We start from the raw sequence: 21,266 nt of genomic DNA on the forward strand, positions 1-21,266 counted from the left end.
CTGTTCACCTTCTCAGAAGCCAACTCAGCGCGTGCTGAGTTGGTGGGCGAGCTTGGCAGAATATAAGTACAAATCTCCAAACCCCTTAAACCGGATGAACTGATGTTCACACTGGACGGTTTGTACTAATAAGTCAAGCGGCGTCGCTCCCGAGCCCCTGGTGAGAGCTAGGTGTCAGACTCATACTTTACATGGTCTTTGTGGTTTGCATTCTCCATTCAGACCTAAGGTCTACATTTCTAAAGTAAGGTGCATATCCTGGTCTCTAAAATAAATAGTTGCTGCAGAAAGTAATAATATTCACCAGTTAAAGAGGGTCTCATTGATAGCTCAGCTTTCATTCAGAGAAGTGTATTTATGTTAGTGTTAAATAAGTATATGTAATGTAAATATGTAAATATGTATATGTATATGTGTAATAGTAGGTTTACACAAACAAGGAAGGTTATTAAACCTGTTTGTGAACTTACATAGGTTTACACAAATGGGAAACTATTTGTGAACTTAGTACACCTACATAGGTTTACACAAATGGGAAACTGTTTGTGAACTTAGTACACCTACATAGGTTTACACAAATGGGAAACTGTTTGTGAACTTAATACACTTAATGGGTTTACACAAATGAGAAATTGTTTGTGAACTTAAAGGTGTAGTGTAGTGTTAGTGATAGTGTTTTGTTAAAAAAGATCTGGTAACTTCTTGGGCTTAGGACCTGAGGAGGGTTCCGGACGGCGTCGGGGGGTCCCCTAATAGGTGAAGGGGTATCTAGTAACTCGGAGCTCATTACATGGCGTCCCTGGGTGGGCTCGATTGATTATTGATTATTGATTAGTAATTAATTTATTATAGGCATAATGTTATTGATTAGTAATTGATTAATTATAGGCATAATATTATTGATTAGTAATTGATTAATTATAGGCATAATATTATTGATTAGTAATTGATTAATTATAGGCATAATATTATTGATTAGTAATAAATTAATTATAGGCATAATTGATTGATTAAATTCGTGTCCACTGCCACATAAAGAATAGCCGAGAGACCCTTGGAGTATAGTTATTTACTACAGAAGTAAAGGATAGTTAATATTATCAAGGCTTAAGTGTTTTTTATTCACAAAACTCCCCAGAGCGTCGGAGATTTTGAACATAGTGAAGTGGAGGTCGGTGTGTACAGCCGACGGCCAGTTCGGTAAAAACATCTCCATCAGGAACTAGATAAAATAGCAGTTGAGAACATCTAATAATATTTTAACGACTTTGCGACCAACCTAAGTTATATGGGCGTGGACTCGCCAATCCCACCGCCGCAAATAACTACCTCAATAACTACCTCTTAGATAATGCTACCTCAGGGAGCGGTCGGCAGGGCGAGCCCACATTGGCTCAGCTTAGGTTGGAGAACTCGGTAATAGTAGGATATTGACCAAGTTCGCAAGACCAGGTGAGCACTGAGAAATGGCCGAAGCTTCGGGTTGTACACCCCTAGTTAGGCATGGAGAGGTTGCGCCAAGGCATGGGACAGGTAACTGTTGTTCTCGTAAGGAGATGCCCTTTGCCTTGGAGTGTGCCAGACATGAAGTGTTGATCTGTGTAGCGCCAGGACGGTCCCCGCCACCTGGGGACGGTGGAGTTGGAAAGAGTGCCAGCGCCGGTTAGGCGTATCCGATGGTGTGGTGAAGTTGGCCAGGGAAGGCTTCATGCAAGCCTCTCCTTCGCCCTGGTGGCGAGGCCTTTACCTTTGGGCCCAAGGAGGGGCCCAGGGGATGTTGAGCATTGGTGTGTCCGAGGTGCTACGTCCTGTATGGACTGTGCGTCGTCCTGGCAGCCTATCCTGTTATGACCGCTGAAGCTGTGGTCAGATGTTCTTGCTCATGGTTGGGCATTGCCCTGGCCGAATGCAAATGCCAGAGGGGGTGTTAGGGGTCCTGCCTGTGACCCCAAGAATATGGCCCCCTGTCCTTTGAAACCATATGCACTATATGTACTGCATAGAAGGAGAAACACGACCAGATCATTCGCCGGTGGGACATGGAAGATGACGTCCTCTTCGGTACGGACCCTGTGGAGCCTGGCTTGCTCACTGAGGACCCGCCGGAGGAGAACCGGAGTGGCTCTGTCACTCCGGCACCTATGGATGAGCCTGTTGAGCTTCCTGGACCCTCTGATGGGGTCTGGGAGTTAGCAATCATGCCTGCATTAGAGTCTCTGTCTGACGATGAGGACTCTAATATGCCAAGACTGCAGTTTATGGCACCAATGGCCATAAACTCAGAGATGATGATCTTAAGTTCCCCCAGAATTGGGAGGAGATCGTGGGTATCCGAAGAGGACACCTGCCCCGGAGGGAGCCGTTCATGATGCCCCCCTGGGATGACTACTGGGTGATGAAAGCCGCTTCCATCAAGAGATCTGTGATCCTCACACGCCTGGTCGGAGACAACTGGCGCTCCATCAACCCCGCCTGTGTGTCCATCTTTAAAGTCACGGAGGAACAGGTGCGTTCCCAGCACGGCATGGTGTGGGCTACCGTCGAGACACAGGCGGCTGGCCAGAACCGTTTCGGCTGTCTGGGGGCTGTCTTTGGATCTGAGGGAAGTTGGCTGAGCCCCAACTGGGGATTCGGAAGATCGCCCGAGACACTTCACTCTACCCACCTGACTCCGTGGTGGCTGCGGATGAGAGGATCCAGGGTGCCAGAGGGGGTGTTAGGGGTCCCGCCTGTGACCCCAGGTGTATGGCACCCTGTCTTTTGGAACCCTGTGCACTGTGTCTGCTGAGTGGAGAGAGAGAGGCATCCAGCTCCAAGATGGCCTTGGACTGGAGATGACTCATCAAATGCAGCTGGCCACGCTAACGAGCTGTTATCTTCTCTCTGTCTGGGAAACCAACCTTGGACTGAGCGTGAGTGAGACAGGTGCCCGTCCCTCCCTAACGTTCGGGCCGTGCTGTTATCTCTTATCACGTCAACATGAGATATGACATCCTGGGAGAGAGGTGTTTCCCAGAAGCTTCTGATGTGAGAACGGACGACTCCCCAACCTGGCATGGATGGGGGAGTCTAGCCTGACCTTCACCGTCTCGATTATGAAAGGATGTGCGTGTTAGTGCATGCAGAAGTGCGTGAGAGCGTGCAAACGTGTGTGTGCTAAAATATGTTCTGTGTGTAAATCACGTCACTGTGACACGACGGAGTTCTGTATAAAGGAGACTGCTTCGTGTCTCCTGTTTAGTCTGAGTGTCTGACTTGTTTCTTGTCTGTGTCTTTTTGTAGAGTTGTTGCAGCTATCCCCGGCCCGTTAGGGGTCGGGGATGGACCTTTTTGTACTTAGTGCAATTTCTGCACCACTTGTTCCTGTACTTAGAGAGACTTTGACTCTGTTAGATTCTCTGTTTTTAGTTAAGTACTTATATTGTACTTCTTCATTATTTCATTGCCAATTACTGTATTGGTGGTTTTATATTTTGTAACTGTTTTTACCAGTAAAGCTTTTTATTATTCACTTTTATCTGGTGTCTGTCTGAACTCATTTTTTAAGAGTTTACAACTTTTTAAGGTCTGACTTTCTCTCCTTCCCTACGGGGAAGGCTGCACTTATGGGAGGAAGGTTTTGAACACCTTCAGGCACTCGAATCATCTCCTGGCTGTGGGACTGAGTGAGGCTTTTGGTAAGAATCAACAAGAGTGTTTTCTTAGGTAAAAGTCTGTTCACCTTCTCAGAAGCCAACTCAGCGCGTGCTGAGTTGGTGGGCGAGCTTGGCAGAATATAAGTACAAATCTCCAAACCCCTTAAACCGGATGAACTGATGTTCACACTGGACGGTTTGTACTAATAAGTCAAGCGGCGTCGCTCCCGAGCCCCTGGTGAGAGCTAGGTGTCAGACTCATACTTTACATGGTCTTTGTGGTTTGCATTCTCCATTCAGACCTAAGGTCTACATTTCTAAAGTAAGGTGCATATCCTGGTCTCTAAAATAAATAGTTGCTGCAGAAAGTAATAATATTCACCAGTTAAAGAGGGTCTCATTGATAGCTCAGCTTTCATTCAGAGAAGTGTATTTATGTTAGTGTTAAATAAGTATATGTAATGTAAATATGTAAATATGTATATGTATATGTGTAATAGTAGGTTTACACAAACAAGGAAGGTTATTAAACCTGTTTGTGAACTTACATAGGTTTACACAAATGGGAAACTATTTGTGAACTTAGTACACCTACATAGGTTTACACAAATGGGAAACTGTTTGTGAACTTAGTACACCTACATAGGTTTACACAAATGGGAAACTGTTTGTGAACTTAATACACTTAATGGGTTTACACAAATGAGAAATTGTTTGTGAACTTAAAGGTGTAGTGTAGTGTTAGTGATAGTGTTTTGTTAAAAAAGATCTGGTAACTTCTTGGGCTTAGGACCTGAGGAGGGTTCCGGACGGCGTCGGGGGGTCCCCTAATAGGTGAAGGGGTATCTAGTAACTCGGAGCTCATTACAAAGAGTTAATTAAAGTATTAGACACATGTATTCAGGGCAGGAATTTCATGGAGGCCATGAAGGCCATGGCCGCCGTTGCCCCTCAGTTTGGCCTTGTGCCCCTCAAACCAATGGCATGACCTGAGGCCACAGTGGCCTTAATGCCCCTCAAACCAATGGCATGACCTGAGGCCACAGTGGCCTTAATGCCCCTCAAACCAATGGCATGACCTGAGGCCACAATGGCCTTAATGCCCCTCAAACCAATGGCATGACCTGAGGCCACAATGGCCTTAATGCCCCAACTGACTGTACTGCTTTCTCCTCTCTCTTTCTTGTCAATATATAGACAGTAGACACTGGTGTCTCTTTCTTGTCATGTAGACACCATGTAGACATGTAGACAGTCTTTTGTTGAGATTCTGAAATCTTAACTCCCCCCGAGTCCCCATCTCTAAACCAATCCAGTGACTTTGATTGGTGCAGGGGAGCATGGATCATTTTGTAAATACTATCATTTATCTAGTTCAATGCAGATTAGGTTATCGTCCTTAACTCTTAAATTCAACAAATTCTTTCATTGGACTAAAATCTTGTTTTATTTGATGGCCTTCCTGCCCTGGCATTTGGTCTTTATGCCCTCCAAAAATTGACAACACCAAAGGCCAAGTGGCCTTGCCCCTAAAATGACGAAATTCCAGGCCTGCATGTATTGTTTTAATAAAGAGTTAATTAAAGTATTAGACACATGTATTGTTTTAATAAAGAGTTAATTAAAGTATTAGACACATGTATTGTTTTAATAAAGAGTTAATTAAAGTATTAGACACATGTATTGTTTTAATAAAGGGTTAATTAAACAGATGTAATGTTTTCTATGAGTTAATGAAGGGTTAAAGTACCTTCTCCTGGGTAGAAATGGGAGTGAAGGGAATTAGCTCCCTCTGCTGGTTCCTACTGGTCATCTCCTGAATGGGTCCAGTCATCTCTGTAATAAAACCATATTAATTATGAATGGGTCCAGTCATCTATGTAATAGAATCATAATTCATCATAAATAAAATCATTACACAAACAACCTTTGAGTCAACAATGAAGAAGCAGAAGAACAATACACTAGAGTCTCTAGTAGAGTTCTTAAATGGACCCTATTCACACCCCGCCCACTCAGCAAATTTCTCAGCAACTTCCTGGTGCTGACGTCAGCTCTGAGTGGGCGGGGCATGAATAGGGCTAATTCTGCCGAACCCGACCCTACCAGACCCGGCCCGAGGTTTTCGTGTCGGGCCGAGCCTAAAATAAATGCTAATTCACCCTATGTCAGCCTTCTGATTGGTCCCTGACTGACCAACCAGCAGGCTCTTCCTGCCCTGGGTCCACCCTGGTTCGACCTCATATGGTTGTGTTGCTAAAACATCATTTTAAACAAACAGGAAATGCCCAGTCACTGTACTGCACCTGAGATGTTCCTTTTTACTGACATCAAGTTTAAAATAAGAATTGAATTCACAGAACATCAATACCAAGCAACTGAAAAACACATTATTACAATGGTAGTGTGTCACGCCCACACCCGTCAGAGCTCAAGCACACCTGTATCCACACCTGCACCTGGTTCCACTGAGGAGGAGCCACAGTATTTAATGGCTCACTCGTGCCATTATTCCCTGCCTGCAGATCAGACCAGTTTAGCTCTTGGTTAGCAAGCTTTAAACCTGACTAATAATGTTATTTCTAGTACCTGCTTTGAAACCTTGCCTGTACCTGGATTTTCCCTTGCCTAACGTCTTTGTATCTCTGCTTGTTTCGAACCCACGGATAACGGCTAAGCCTAACCCCTCTGAACCTGACGCCACGCTGACTGACCCCCCCGGAACTCTGACCCTTGCTTCCCCTTTAACTCTGCCTTTGCCTGCCCCTTTTCGTCCTGATTAAAACCTGTTAAAACTGGTACCTGCCTCTGTCCTGCTTTTGGTTCCTATCTTGTTTGGTGCCTGACATAGTGGATGGAGACTGGAGAGACAGGATTTTTGTCCAACCAAAAAACAGCAACCAATGGGAGCGAAGAGGAGCACAACCATGGGCGGGACTTGCCCTGAAACATGACGGTCGCTGATAACATGACGTGCGACCGTCACGGATGAGGATTCACCTCGGTTGGAGGACGCAAATTCATTTGCGTCTACAAACTACACAAACGTTCGAATTTCACAAACAAAGTGCTTAATAAAATCACAAACCATTGTATAAATCTTGGCCGGCATTGTGTTTTTTTTATAAGAAGCCTTTTTATCCGATATTTTTCCCGACCCATTTTTGCAAGGCTACGCCCACATCTCAGTGTTCAAAGTGTCGAGAACAGTTTAAAAAAAACACAACAACGAAACAAAAAAATAGTAGTACATAACGTTTCTATAATGGATTGCAGTTTTAAGGGACTTTTCTAAGCATATTGCAAACTCAAAGAACTTATTCATCCAAACATTAGGAACTACTTATCAACACAGTGCCAAAACCTATATATACACATATGTGACCGAACACTGCTGAGGGCTAGTCATTGACATTTTTTTCATTTTCATTCTTTTGGTTGTGAAGATTGACCCAACAGTTTTGTAGATATGGCTTATAGAGTTATGCCATGCAGAAATACTAGAGCTGAGAAATTCAGCCTTTTAGATGAAATGTAACCTGCAAAATGTGAGGTTTCTCTTCACATTAATTTAAAAAAGTCTTATTTACATGCAGAGTTAAGCTCTGGCTTTTAAGTGAAATGTAGCCTGATATTTATGAAATGCTTTTGTGGCTTTATCACATTTTAGAAAAAAAAGAAAAAGTAATTTCAGGGCTGGTCTAAAGCTGTGCTTTCAGAAATGACTGCCCCTCTGCTATGCTGGGTCACATATATGCAGTAGGCATATACATAAGTGTCTGCACCAAGACAATAATGATAATGCTTAGCCTAAATAAAAAGTGTCCAAAAGTATGTGCAAAAAAAAAAAAAAAAAAAGAAGTTATCAGCGACCGTCATGTTTCAGGGCTAGGGCGGGACCTGACAAAGGGTGCATTGATCGGGCCGGGCCGGGCCGAGCCTCGGGCTCTGTCGCTCAGGCAACAGAGAACAGGCGCACATCTCTGTCTGTCTGTCTGCAATGCGTCACTGAAGCCTGAACAACGGACCGAGGATAATTGGTGACGCATACGGACGGATGGAAGTACAGACTACTAGATGTCACAAACATGACTCTTTAAATTCGCGGAAATTCTGAGCGTTAGCCGAGCTCTGTGTTGGAGAAGACAGCACGCAGTTTCACAAGTTTGTAATAAGTTATAATTAATCTAGGGCTGTCTTCGACTCGGAATTTATGATGTCGATTCGAGTCGCGGGGGTTAATCCGACGCGTCGACGAATCGTTTTATAAAAAAAAAGGGGGAAAAAAAGAAAAAAAAAGTGTTGCTTTAAACCACGCCAATAGGCCTACAACAAAACAGTAACATGAACATTGTCTTTCAAAGCGAACTAAATCCATGAACTTGACGGCCGTTATTGCTGTGCATAATAATATGAGACACTTAAGCCCTTTGCACACAGGCGCGTTTAACCGCACGGATAAAACGGACAATATAATTTTTTGAAAAGAAAACAATGATTCTCTATGACCTCATGCACACCGGCTCCGAATTAGCCGTGCGACGAGTGGCTGCCGCCGTGCGTTTTTTTCCCGATCGAAACCAGTTCGATTCGTGCGTCTTGTCGCATGCGGTAAAAAACTCATCACTCCTTTTATGACTCCTTTTTGGATCCGCAGCGCCGATTCCGCACAGCATTGCACACCAAATCCAATGCGTTTTATTCATGCCGCAAACGAAAAAAAACGCAACTGTCCTGTGTGCAAAGGGCTTTAACCTGTCCTGCGGGCGGACATTAAATGATTGATGAAAAGATTGCGTCAGGCCTAATTGTGAATCATCAATCGCGGGCCGGGCAGAGAAAGAACAGAGACGAGAATAATGTATCTCTTTGACAACACAAATGCGTGTCATTTATTATTTTCACAGGTTGTAACTATTTTCTTTGACACAGAACAGTTAGGCCTACAGGACCTCAATGTAAATAAAATAAGTATTTATATACATCTGTACCTCTGCTTTTTTTGTGCAAAAAAATCAAACGAAATGTTTCTTTTCTGTAAACAGCATTATTTAAGAACAAATTAAATGACAATATGACAACAGTGTCATAACGGTGCGCACCGCGCTGAACGGCTGAAGCTTTCTTTTTCAGATCGGAGGCCTTAGTAGTTTTACACACATCACACAGTAGCCTCTTTTCTTTTATATTAAAATAAAATCCAAAAGTGTTCAAATTCACTTCACACTGTTCAGTGGTTAAAAGAAAACGAATACTCAATTCTGACCTATCGTTGTAAACAAAATGATTAATAAATAAAGCCTCACCAGCCTACACTAGGCTATAACACAGGCTACTGTATAAATAACACAGGCTACTGACCTTGGCTTGTATCCCCCCCCCCCCCCCCCCCCCCCCAAAAAAAAAAGAAAACGCGAAAAGAGAAAAAGACAGTTTAGTCCAGTGAGTCCATTGTTCTATTTATCCTTCTTCTCCTTAATCCGTAGCTTTGGGTTTAGCTGTCGTAGGTTGTGGGCGAGAAACACAAGTTTGTCCACGTTCTTTGGAAGAAGTGAGCATCGGGATTTGTTAACAATAAAGCCAGCCTTTGAGAATATTCGCTCGGACGGCGTGGATGTGGAGGGGACGCAGTGCAGCCGTCTGGCTGCCAAAGCCAGCCTGGGATAGTGGTACTCGTTTTTTTTCCACCAGCGCAGGGGTCCGCAGTCGTCAGCTTTCGTTTGGTTCTGCAAGTAGGCTCTCATTTCATTCTGAATAGACTCCTCTTCCTGTCCATCTTCTTCTGTTGACATTGACAATAGCATGGCAATCTCTTTCTCCTTTTCCTCCTTTTTCTTTTTTTGAGTCGGCTGACTTTCCTCTTCGGAACTTTCGACCTCTTCACGTACCGTTGCCGGTCTTGCGTCTTGTTTCTCCTGAGACAAGAATTCAGCCAGATTAGTCACCGTTACATATGCCTCATCTCGTTGAGCATCCGATAGGAATGTCAACTTTTTGAAACGTGGGTCGAGCACTGCGGCTTGCACATAGATGCTGCTCTGTAGTTGTGGCCCTGTTAATCCCCATCTCTCATCGAACTGTGCAGTAATCTTTCTCTTCAGGGCTTTGATGACCGCACTGTCGTCCTCGCACACTTTCAGGTGGCGTGTTTTCATATTGATGAGCATAGGTACAGTAGCAGACAAGGATGCATTCAGTTCCTGTGACAGCAACTCAGTAAGAGTAATCATGGGCTTCAGAACTGAAACAAGGTCTTCTGCTACTCTCCACTGTACCGATGTCAAGTCTAGGTCACAATGTGCCTTCTTGGTGACAAGGGGGTCAGAGAGCACTGCAGTAACTGGCCATCGCTGCTCGACAAGGCGATCGAGCATTGAGTACGTGGAGTTCCATCGTGTTTGCACGTCTTGGATTAGGCTGTTCTCTTTCACTTTCTGTGTTTTTTGTTTATCTGTGAGCGCTGCTGTGGCCTTCGCACTTTTTTTAAAATGACTAACGAGTCGCCTAGCAGCTGCGATGGCGCGGCAGACCGGTTCCTCCTTTAAAGCTGCGTTAATGCACAGTTGCAGCGTATGCCCAGCGCAACGAACCGATTGTACTCTTCCCCAGGATGGATTGTCGGCTAACTTGCTCATGCAGAGAGTCATATTAGATGCATTATCGTGCGCAATAGCAACTCGCTTCTCTCCTGGAATCTCATATTCATCCATGACTTCGCTGAGTCTGTTCGCGATGTTTTCTGCCGTGTGACTCTCAGCCATCTCTTTAGTTTCCAAAACATACGACTCCGGTTCCCAGTCAGCAGAGAGCGTATGTCCCGTTACTGTCATGTACGCTTCCATTTGCAGCGACGTCCACATGTCAGAAGAGAAACTTGCAGCTGCGCTGTCATTGATTTTCTCCTTAATCACCTCTTTTGTTTCGTCATATTTCTTCACAACGTGCTCCATTACAGTCTCTCTTGTGGGCATCGTGTATTCAGGTTCCAGCAGTTCAATTAGATTTTTGAATCCTATACCCTCTACAATGTTCACGGGCCTCATATCAAGAGCAATGAATTCTGCAATAGCGTTGGTAATAGCCCTCCTCCGAGCCTCTGTGAAGGGCGGTTTGAAGTCCAGCTTTCTCTGTGTTAACTTCGGGGAGTCAGTACTGTCATCACTGCTCGCCTCTACTGCATGGGCCTGTGGCAGAATGTTTTAAGTAATTAGACTTATTATTGTAGTAGTCATAATTAAAATATTAGGCTACAACGAGCCTATATAATAATAGCCTAATTAATCATAGCCAATGACAGCTGTGCAACTAACAAACTCACCCGTTCCAAATGTTTTGCCATGGCTGTTGTTGACGAGTGGAACGCAAATTCTAGCTTACAAAGTAAACACTGGACCTTTTTAGGGGTCTTGTCCTTCATAACCTCAAAATGCTTCCAAACCTTAGACTTTTTTTGAGACATGTTTGCTTTTTAGTTGACCTTATAGCTGCGACTGTGCGATACAAACGCTCCTGCACGCATGGCCTTCCTGCTAGTTTACCGCGCATGCGCATCCCCAAAAAAAGAAAAGAAAATGAGGAATCGACGCAGGGAATGTGAGTCGACGTCAGGCTCATTTTCCGACGCGTCGATTCGTCGATTTTTAGAAGACACCCCTAAATTAATCCAAGAAAAGTACATTCCAAGTTGGAACAAACCTGGATGTAAGACCGCTCTGAAAACTCACCTATTCAAAATTGCCTTTCCCAGCTGACTGTTTTATTGTTTTTATTGTATCATCTTACCTTATTATTCCCCTAATAAAGTTGTTGTTCTTATCTGCCGCACACACACGCACACACAAACACTCTTGTAAAGCGACTTTGAGTACTTAGAAAAGCGCTATATACATTTCAGCTATTATTATTATTATTACCCTTATTATTATTATTATGTTTTGACAAGGACTGAAGGAGGATTGAATTCAACAACATCAACATAACAATAGAGTTTATGGAGTATCGTTTAGCCAATAGAAGGCACTTGATGTCTGCACAATGCAGAGCTATGCTAGGAGTACACAGTAATGCATCCATCACAACTAGATACAACACTTTCCCAGAATTGCAAGTGTTCTGATAATAGAATTGCAGAATTACATTTCCAAATGTCACTCACGTCAGGGCAACCACACTTGCATGTAGGTGCGAGGCGTTGTGTGCTTGTAGATCTGCTGTTTTCACTACTGTTGTGCGACGGCCTTGTATGATGAAGCAGGGCTTTACTTTGCGAGGAAACATACACATTTGAAACTTGGAGATACGAGGTTTCTGACGATATTTACACCCCCGTATTATGTTGCTGTGCCCATGGATTCTTGGGACATGAAAAGTGTGCCCATGCAGAAAAAAGGTTGAGAAACACTGCCAGCAGCGCACACCTCGTGGCGCGCTCTGCTTGCGTACAATTAGGCCATGTGTGGACATTCTATGCCCCCGGACAGATCTCACCGGCTCCTCCAGCGTCTCGGAATGGACATGGAGGGGGACACGACTCCTGCTTAGGGCTGTCACCATTATGCCATTTTACATGACGATACATTTTTGTCACTCAAATAATTGCGATTAACGATTTAATTGTTTTTGTAGTTGACAATTACATTTCTGTTTGGCTTGTAGGCTTTGAAGTTGCACATGGTAGATATGACACATAACCTAAATATACAAAGAAATTACTGACATATTTGACATCTTTATACTTAAATGAACATAATGAACATTGATAGTGGAAGTTGTGAGCTTGTAGATCGGCCATTTCCACTATTTTTTACTTTTTCAAAAATATATGAATTTCTTTTTACATGGAAACGGTTATGACGATTATGAAAAATAATCACGATTATGTCAAATAATTGCGATGGATAAGCCTAAACAAACCAGTTCACGTGAACAATACTGATGTAAAATAAGATAATTGTCTGAACGGCTACATATATTTTATATACAGTACAATTAACATTTTGTACGCCAAACTCGTTCAGTAACGAGACAAGGCCACTGGAGGTCGCTGTGCCAAAACTCAGTTGTCTTGTTGAGAGACGAGACAAAGGGTTAACTTTGTTACGTGCAGCTGCATGCATGCTACGTGCCCAAGTGAAAGACGCTGGTGCATATGTCATAACGTGACGCGCACAGAAGTAAAATGGAGCGTCCATGCTGCATTGACTCCCATTCTATGCTGAAACGGCTTTATCTCTGAATAAGGTGCAAAGAACACCAGGGAAGCAGAGATCTGCTTGTTTTCACGGCGACACTTTACCGCGATGGTCGGCCCCGGTTTGGATTTTAGTTTCGCGAGCGTTTGTAAACAAACGGATCTTCTTTCTCAATCGTCAGTGAACACTCACGTGCACACGCACGAAGCTTCCGAGGCTCTTCAAAATAAAGCGTAAGTGAACGGCGGCACCAGCAACAGCTAGAAATGTTAGAAACCTTGGCTTCCATTGTGTAAAATGTGGTGAGCCACAGTTACAGCAGGGGGCGCTATCCCAGGCTTTTCTCTTTGAAATGCTAGGATCCCGAGGCTAGGCCATGTGTGGCCTGCTTGAGGCTATAGTCCAGTCATTTTAGGGTTAGACCTAGAACAAATTGCAATAGTAGCAAACTCAACTGATTTTGTATCCTCATTATGTCCTTAGTGAGGGAAAAAAAGTCCCAAGGAATCCCACCGGGGCAAAGTTTTGAAAACGACCTACCTACCTTCAATTACTATACACTACAATATAACGGAAAAAATGACTGAAAAAAAATCTGCTTTAAGTGGGATATGAGGGGTCAAACTAGGTGTTTTTAATTATTCTGAATCCATTGCAAGCATTTGTTTTGCATGAAAAACATTCCTTGGGCTAAAAACGGACCCCAAAAGACTGAAAATTGATGAAAATTGACGTTTTGAGTGGCCATTTCTGGCCCAAGGAATGTTTTTCGTGCAAATGCTTGCAATGGATTCAGAATAATTAAAAACCCCTAGTTTGACCCCTCACATCCCAGTTAAAGCAGATTTTTTTTCAGTCATTTTTTCCTTTATATTGTAGTGTATAGTAAGTGAAGGTAGATAGGTCGTTTTCAAAACTTTGCCCCGGTGGGATTCCTTGGGACTTTTTTTCCCTCACTAAGGACATATTGAGGATACAAAATCAGTTGAGTTTGCTACTATTGCAATTTGTTCCAGGTTTGGCCTAATTTTGGCCTAAAATGACTGGACTACTAGGCCATGTGTGGCCTGCTTGAGCGTGAGGGGCAAGTTGGCACCTCGACAGAGTGGAGTTCTAGTCATTATTATTATTATTAGTGGTGTGCGATATAAAAATTCTGGCCGATACCGATATCCGATATAATTAAGCGGTGTTATGGCCGATAACCGATTATTGCCGATATCGATATGATCTCATTGTTTTTAACAATAATAATAATAATAATAATTTTGCCAATTCTGAAGAATACATGTATCTGCAGGTCTAGGAAAGTCAGATTTTAAAGACCAATTTATCATTAACAAAAAGGCACACAAGGACAACACTGTCTCAGGGGAAATGTTGTACCCATGTTTAGTGATTAAACATGGGTTCCTTATCGATCCCACTATAAATCCTTTTCTATTGTTGGTAGTTGTCGGCTAATTTGGAAAAGATTTGTGTTAAAACTTACATTTTAGCGCACAGAAGCGCAGGATTATGACACAGAAGCAATCAATCAATAATCGGCTGAAATAATCTGAGCTTTTTGAATATCGCGCCGATACCAATTAATTAAAATACAGCCGATAATTGCCGATAATTAATCGGCCGCCAATATATCGCATATCCCTAATATTATTCTGTTCATATATTACCAGCTGGAACCGTCACTTGGTGTGTGCTTCCCACCGCCTGCCAATGTTGTAACAGTCTGTCGTTCTGCTCCTCGGTCATTGGCTGAGTGTCTGTGATGTCATCAGTGATGTCATCGTCGTCATCCAATCCGTCCAGGTCTTCCAGGGAAATGAGGGCCATGTTGACCTTTGACACGCACAGGGAAGTGACACGCAGGAGGCACATTAGCACACAGGAAATACAATCAGTTTTTTTTGCTTCACATAGTCTCGCGTGAATACCAGAAAACTCGCCCTCTTTCAAAGTCGCCCCAAACTCGTTTCCCAACGGGTCTGTGGCCTTAAGCTAGATGCAGATTAGACTAAAATCAAATCTGTGCTTCTGGGGGTCCCTGGAACAAAAACGTTTGCAATAGGGGTCCATCCGTGGAACAAAATATTTTGAGATGGGGGTCCACGGCCAAAAACACATTTTGGGGGACCTTAACCACTGATAGGCACATTCTACAAATGTCTTCTAAATCATAACAATTTTCTGAAAAAATGTTGCCATCAGTGTTTCTCAAACTTTGTCATGTGATGGACCCCCAGAATGATATGTATTTGGCTACGGACCCCCATCACAAAATATTTTGTTCCAGGGACCCCCAGAAGCAAATATTTGATTTTAGTCTATTCTGCATCTAGCTTAAGGCCACAGACCCGTTGGGAAACGAGTTTGGGGCGACTTTGAAAGAGGGCGACTTATCTGGCTACCGTCTCGCGTAGCCCTATTCATGCCCCGCCCACTCAAGAGCGTTCTGACTTTGCCTGACTGCGAGCGCCAGACATCTCACACTACGTTTCACTTCGGGAGAGAGTCTGAGATTTCGGACGGAGATTCTACTTCGGCGTGGGCGGGCTAAAGCCTATTGACGTCACACACATACACACACACACACACACGCGACGGCGACATGGCGTGACATTGCAAAAATACGTTATTTCTCATAACATATTATATGTCTGCATGTTTACGTTAGTGCAAAATGGTATTAAAACGTGATTAAACGGCACTATTTCATAGTTTATTAAAATAATACGAGTCGAGTCTGACTCCGCCATGACAGTTTTCACGGACCAATCAGAGTCCACTAGACTCTCACGTGGGCAGAGGACACCAATCAGAGTCCACGAGCGTGTCTCACGTGAGCTCAAGAGCTCTGTTTGGAGGGGGCTGGGACAGGAGCAGCCACACACGTGCCCCAAGCATACAACCCTGATTGGCCCATTCAATGCGCCCGCTCTTCAGGCGCGCTCGAAATAAAATAAAATATGTGCAGCTTCAGTCCACACTACAAACCACCCACCAACAGGGGGTGGTGATGTGCGGACTGAAGTATCAGGCTAGTTCTGACTCCCCTTAACTCCCCTTAACTCTTGTAGAGAGAAAAAGTCCCAATATAAAGACACTCTACAAGCGTTATGATTTATAGCTACATCATCACCATCCCTACTTCCAGCGTGAGTTCGCTACCCAGTGTGGCCACCAACTGACCGAATTCACGTTACGCAACTTCCTGGTGCTGACGTCACGGTTGAAGGGGAAACCCCATAGAAAGCCCATAGAGTTAACACAGAAATCGCAAATTTAGGTGCCCTGGCATTGGTCCGAAGGTTCATTAGTCCGAAGGTTCATTAGTCCAAAGGTTCATTAATCCGAATTTGTTAAGAATACTATGCCTATCTCTAACCCTAACCACAGTAACCCTAACTAAATTTGGACTAATGAACCTTCGGGCTTATGAGCAGTCCCCCAAATGTTAATGCAATTTCCGAATAGTAAAGTATAAAATACGGCTAGCATGATCAAGAACACAAGATAGTAAAAGGCACAAAGCGTTATAATTTACTTTACCGTTCGAAATAATGATTTGTTGGCTTTAAGTCCAGCAATTTCTGTGTTATTTTACCCTTCAAAGCTGACGTCAGCACCAGGAAGTTGCTGAGAAATTTGCTGAGTGCGCGTGCGTGGGCGGGCCGTGAATAGGGTCTATCTGCCTGGAGTCGCATGATCAGCGACCTTTCCTTAAATTTGACTTTCTGTAACAAACTCCTAGAGGCCCTGTAATGAATGGTGTTTGTTGGCTCCAAACAAACCAACAAACGCACTGATGCAGCCCGACCGTAGTTGTACGCATAACGCCCCCCGGGATCTTAAGGAATGAGCCAAAGGGACATCCCTATGGACCGAGGGAGATACTAGACTTTTGAGTCAGGCTGAGGCAGTGAGTCACTCTGCTGCATAAAGAACTCATTGTCCATGTTGTCTACACCAGGGCTTTTCAAAGTGGGTGACGGGGCACCCTGGGGTGCCGTGACGGCAGTCCAGGGGTGCCGCGAGATCATTTGATAATATTTGGAATTTATTTTGACACTTGAAACAATATTTAGTATCATTTTAAACTCGAAGTACAAAGTTATTTTCAGTCAGTTCTAACCAAAATGGCTGTTATCTCAACGTTTTCCTTGCAACATAAACACTAAAATATCGTCACTGTCGGGCCGAAACCTTGTATCTACAAGTTTCAAATGTATACGTCTTTTGGTAAAGCAAAGCCCTGCTTCATCATACAACGCTTCGAGGCGCTGTGTGCTTGTAGATCTGCTGTTTTCACTAGTTTAGTACATTTTATAGATGATAAATACAAAACGAACGGTTTTGGACATACAAGGTTTCCACCCGACAACGACGATATGCTATAAATATAAGGTGCTGGGAGTGCAAATTATAATGTAGATCTGCTATTTTCACAATTTCTGCCTCTAATATTTGACAGTTTGGGCAATGTTTAATTTGTCATTTTAGAGGCATTAAAAAGTCCTTAAATTGTCACTTTAGAAATGTGCAGATACCCTCTATACACTTAAACTTTATGCTGGTTTGTTTACTGTTGAGTGAGAAAACAATGTTGCAACATTAAGTTAATCATCTGAGGACCCCCCCAAAAATAATTTGGGGACCCCCCTGGGGGTCCCGACCGACAGGTTGAGAACCACTGGTCTACACAGCAACTTGAAGCTGTACCTTGCATGTCTATTTTACAATGATCCCAGCATCTGTCTATAAACTACATGCTAAACAAATCTAAGCACACGCACGCGCACGCACACACACACACACACACACACACACACACACACACACACACACACACATAACAGCAGCAGCAGTTCTACACATTAACTAGACAATGTTTCATGTCATAACTTAACGTTATGACATCATTTACAGGATCGCTCATTGGTTGATTTCTTACCTTTTCACAATAAGAGTTTTATGAAGGAATTAAAGTTGTTGTTGTTGTTGTTGTTTTGTTTAAAACATGTGACCTGTTGTTGTTGTTTGTTGTTGTTGTTGATGTTGATGCGCTGCTTGCCTGTGGGAAGGGCGGAAGTGGTCGGTCGGTGTGCGCATGCACAAAAAGGGGGCGGGGCCTGCTGAAGCGAAGTGTATCTATTCTGCATCTAGCTTGAGGCAAGAGCCAAATATAGTGTGAACATTTTTAACTCAAATTTGCTTCTTGGTGGTCCCTGGAACAACATGTTTGAGATCGGGGGTCCGCGGCCAAATACATGTCATGTTGGGGGTCCTTTACATGACAAAGTTTGAGAACCACTGCTATAGAAAAAAAAATGTTTTTGTCTTTTCACAGAAAACAGTTTTTCGGATTTAGAAGACATTTTTGTAAAATCGTCAAGGACCCCCGAAAGATGTCTTATGTGGCCGCGGACCCCCATTTCAAAATATTTTGTCCCATGCAGGGACCCCCCAGAAGCAAAGATTTGCGTTAAAAATATTCACTCTAAAAAAATGTGGGGTCTTGCCTCAACCTGGATGCAGAATAGATACAGGCGCTGAAGTGAAGTGAGTTGCAATGCGCTTCGTCCGCCACACGATGGCGCCGCGGGACCAGAGTTATCACCAGCATGCAGGACTGATCTAGCAGCGGTGTGGAAAGTAAGTCCATTTACTCAAGTTGTGCACTTGAGTAACACATTGAGGTATGTTTTACTACTGGAGTAGTTCAAATGTGTACATTTACTCATACATCTCAGCTACTTTTATTCCTCTACAATGATTTGCCAACTTTAGTAACTTGATTGATTGATTGATTGATTGATTGATTGATTGATTGATTGATTGAAGACTTTATTAGAAGTTTGCATAAGAAAAAGTAGAGTTTCATGACAGTACAGTTCACTGGTACAAGGTCTACTAAAAGGAGATCCTAGAAAAGACTAAGCTTATTTCCACAGGAAACCATTGAAGAATCTCATATAACATTGAATGACAGACGAATAGAACACAGTACTATGGAGTAGATATAATCAGGAAAAAAAGGGGAAAACAAGTTAAAAATAAAAATAAAATAAAAACATACAGTAGGTAAATACAAAGAGGGGTCAGGGGAGGGTAGGGCTGGGCTCTGTTTTTACCAGTTGCGAACGGCTGCTGCCTGTAAGTGGTTTTTCAGGGCCATTTTAAAGGATGCTAGGGAACCCCACACTCCTTTAAGACCTTCTGTAAGGCGTTCCACATTTTTGTGGTATAGCTGAAGAACGAGTTTGACCCTTTCTTTGAGGTGACTCTGGGTTGAACGTGATCTGTGGCGCTGCCTCTGGTGTTGTAATTGTGGACATCCTTGACGTTTTTGAAGTATTTTGCCAGGTACATGGATATCTTAGTGGTGTAGTGTATCTTGTACACCAGGCCCATTGCAAGTTGCTGTACTCTGTCATCTACTCTGAGCCTGAACTAGGCTACTTACTTTGATTGATTGAAGTAGGACTATTTATTAGAAGTTTTGCATAGGAAAAGGTACAGTTTCATGAAAGTACTTGTACAAGTTCAACTAAAAGGAAATTCAGGTAGGCCTAAGTGGTTTTTCAGGGCAGTTTTAAAGGATGTTATCTTTAAGACCTTCGGTAGAGCGTTTCACATTTTAGTGGTATAGCAGGAGAACACATTTGACCCTTTGTTTGAGCTGAATCTGGGTTGAACATGATCTGTGGCGCTGCCTCTGGTGTTGTGAACATCCTTGACCTTTAGGAAGTAGTGTGTTAGGTACATGGGTATCTTAGTGGTGTAGTGTATCTTGTACACCAGTATTTAGTCAAGTACATGGGTAGGCCTATCTTAGTGGTGTAGTGTATCTTGTAGACCAGTATTTAGTCAGGTACATGGGTATCTTAGTGGTGTAGTGTATCTTGTACACCAGTATTTAGTCAGGTACATGGGTATCTTAGTGGTGTAGTGTATCTTGTAGACCAGTATTTAGTCAGGTACATGGGTATCTTAGTGGTGTAGTGTATGTTGTAGACCAGTATTTAGTCAGGTACATGGGTATCTTAGTGGTGTAGTGTATGTTGTAGACCAGTATTTAGTCAGGTACATGGGTATCATAGTGGTGTAGTGTATCTTGTAGACCAGTATTTAGTCAGGTACATGGGTATCTTAGTGGTGTAGTGTATGTTGTAGACCAGTATTTAGTCAGGTACATGGGTATCTTAGTGGTGTATCTTGTAGACCAGTATTTAGTCATGTACATGGGTATCTTAGTGGTGTAGTGTATGTTGTAGACCAGTATTTAGTCAGGTACATGGGTATCTTAGTGGTGTAGTGTATGTTGTAGACCAGTATTTAGTCAGGTATACATGGGTATCTTAGTGGTGTAGTGTATCTTGTACACCAGGCCCATTGCAAGCTGCTGTACTCTGTCATCTACTCTGAGCCACCCCACGCCTGACTGGTGACTAGCGGTGCAGGTGAGTCCGAAAAGGAAGGTTAAACAGGACCCTATTCAGTTTGCTTTAGGATGTTTGGAGCACAGATATAAAAAGCTAGATACCTCGTCCACCCGCTGCAGTTGATTGGAGCGACCCGTCCAACTTGATAGGCACAAAAGAGGAAGTGTCGAGGGCAGGCTGCCACTCAAAAAACTGCTGGCCAATCACAACGTGTCCTTTCCGGGACTTTTCCATTCAAACCTGCCTCTGATTTGCCTACCGACCTTGTTGTCTGTTACGCACACAGAAGAATTCCAAGCCTGTCAATCAAAAATGCCCACCAAGGCGAGACGGGTACCAGAGAGCCGGAAGAGGCGTCTACCTTTTTCTGTCTGTGGTTTGGAGCCTTGTCTTTAGGGCCTGACTCATTAGAGACTGACTCATTAGAGACTGACTCATTGGAGACTGACTCATTGGAGACTGACTCATTGGAGGCAACGTGGGGTTCAGTGTCTTGCTCAAGGACACTTCCACATGTTGACAGGAGGAGGAGGCGGGATTCGAACCGCCGACCAACGGATCACTGAACGACCTGCTCTGAGCCACAGCCTTCCAGACGTCATCATTAAGCGTGTGAGACAGAGTGACCAGCAGAGGAAAGACATCAGTTTCCTCCGTCCAGTCCAGTGTTTGCATTTGATCACTTTTTACAGTATGGTTTATTGGTTACTTTTGACATAGTAGTGGTCTTAATATCGTCACTGTCTGGCCAAAACCTCTTAACTCCATTTTTGAGGTTTTAGATTTTTTTGGCATAAATCAGGGCTATTGAACTCCCTGAGTGTTGGTTAAAATAATATTGAACCAATGGAAACTAGTAAAAAGTGCTTGGGACAAAACCTCCTAACTTCACTTGTGCTAATTTTCCCGAAAATTCACATTTTGGAGTTAGGAGGTTTCGCCCGACAGCAGAAATATATTAGTTAAAACTAGCAAGATGCAATTTTGGAGGTATT

General features: G+C 43.4%; 1 protein-coding gene across 1 annotated transcript in view; it reads right to left on the reverse strand.

The window, feature by feature from the left end:
* Window positions 1–17,875, reverse strand: part of soul4 (heme-binding protein soul4) — a gene marked incomplete at its 3' end in the record, with an annotated part of 21,608 nt that extends 3,733 nt beyond the window's left edge. The window contains exons 1-3 of the mRNA XM_080722049.1: window positions 17,781–17,875; window positions 14,503–14,668; window positions 5,386–5,471 (exon numbers count right to left, since the gene is read on the reverse strand). Coding sequence (XP_080578175.1) covers window positions 5,386–5,471; window positions 14,503–14,662 — 246 coding nt within the window. The 5' untranslated portion in view covers window positions 14,663–14,668; window positions 17,781–17,875. The remainder of the gene's footprint in view (window positions 1–5,385; window positions 5,472–14,502; window positions 14,669–17,780) is intronic.
* Between the last annotated feature and the right edge of the window lie 3,391 nt (window positions 17,876–21,266).

Source organism: Nannobrachium achirus, assembly GCF_963921795.1.
Source record: "Nannobrachium achirus genome assembly, chromosome: 3".
NCBI lineage: Eukaryota > Metazoa > Chordata > Actinopteri > Myctophiformes > Myctophidae > Nannobrachium > Nannobrachium achirus.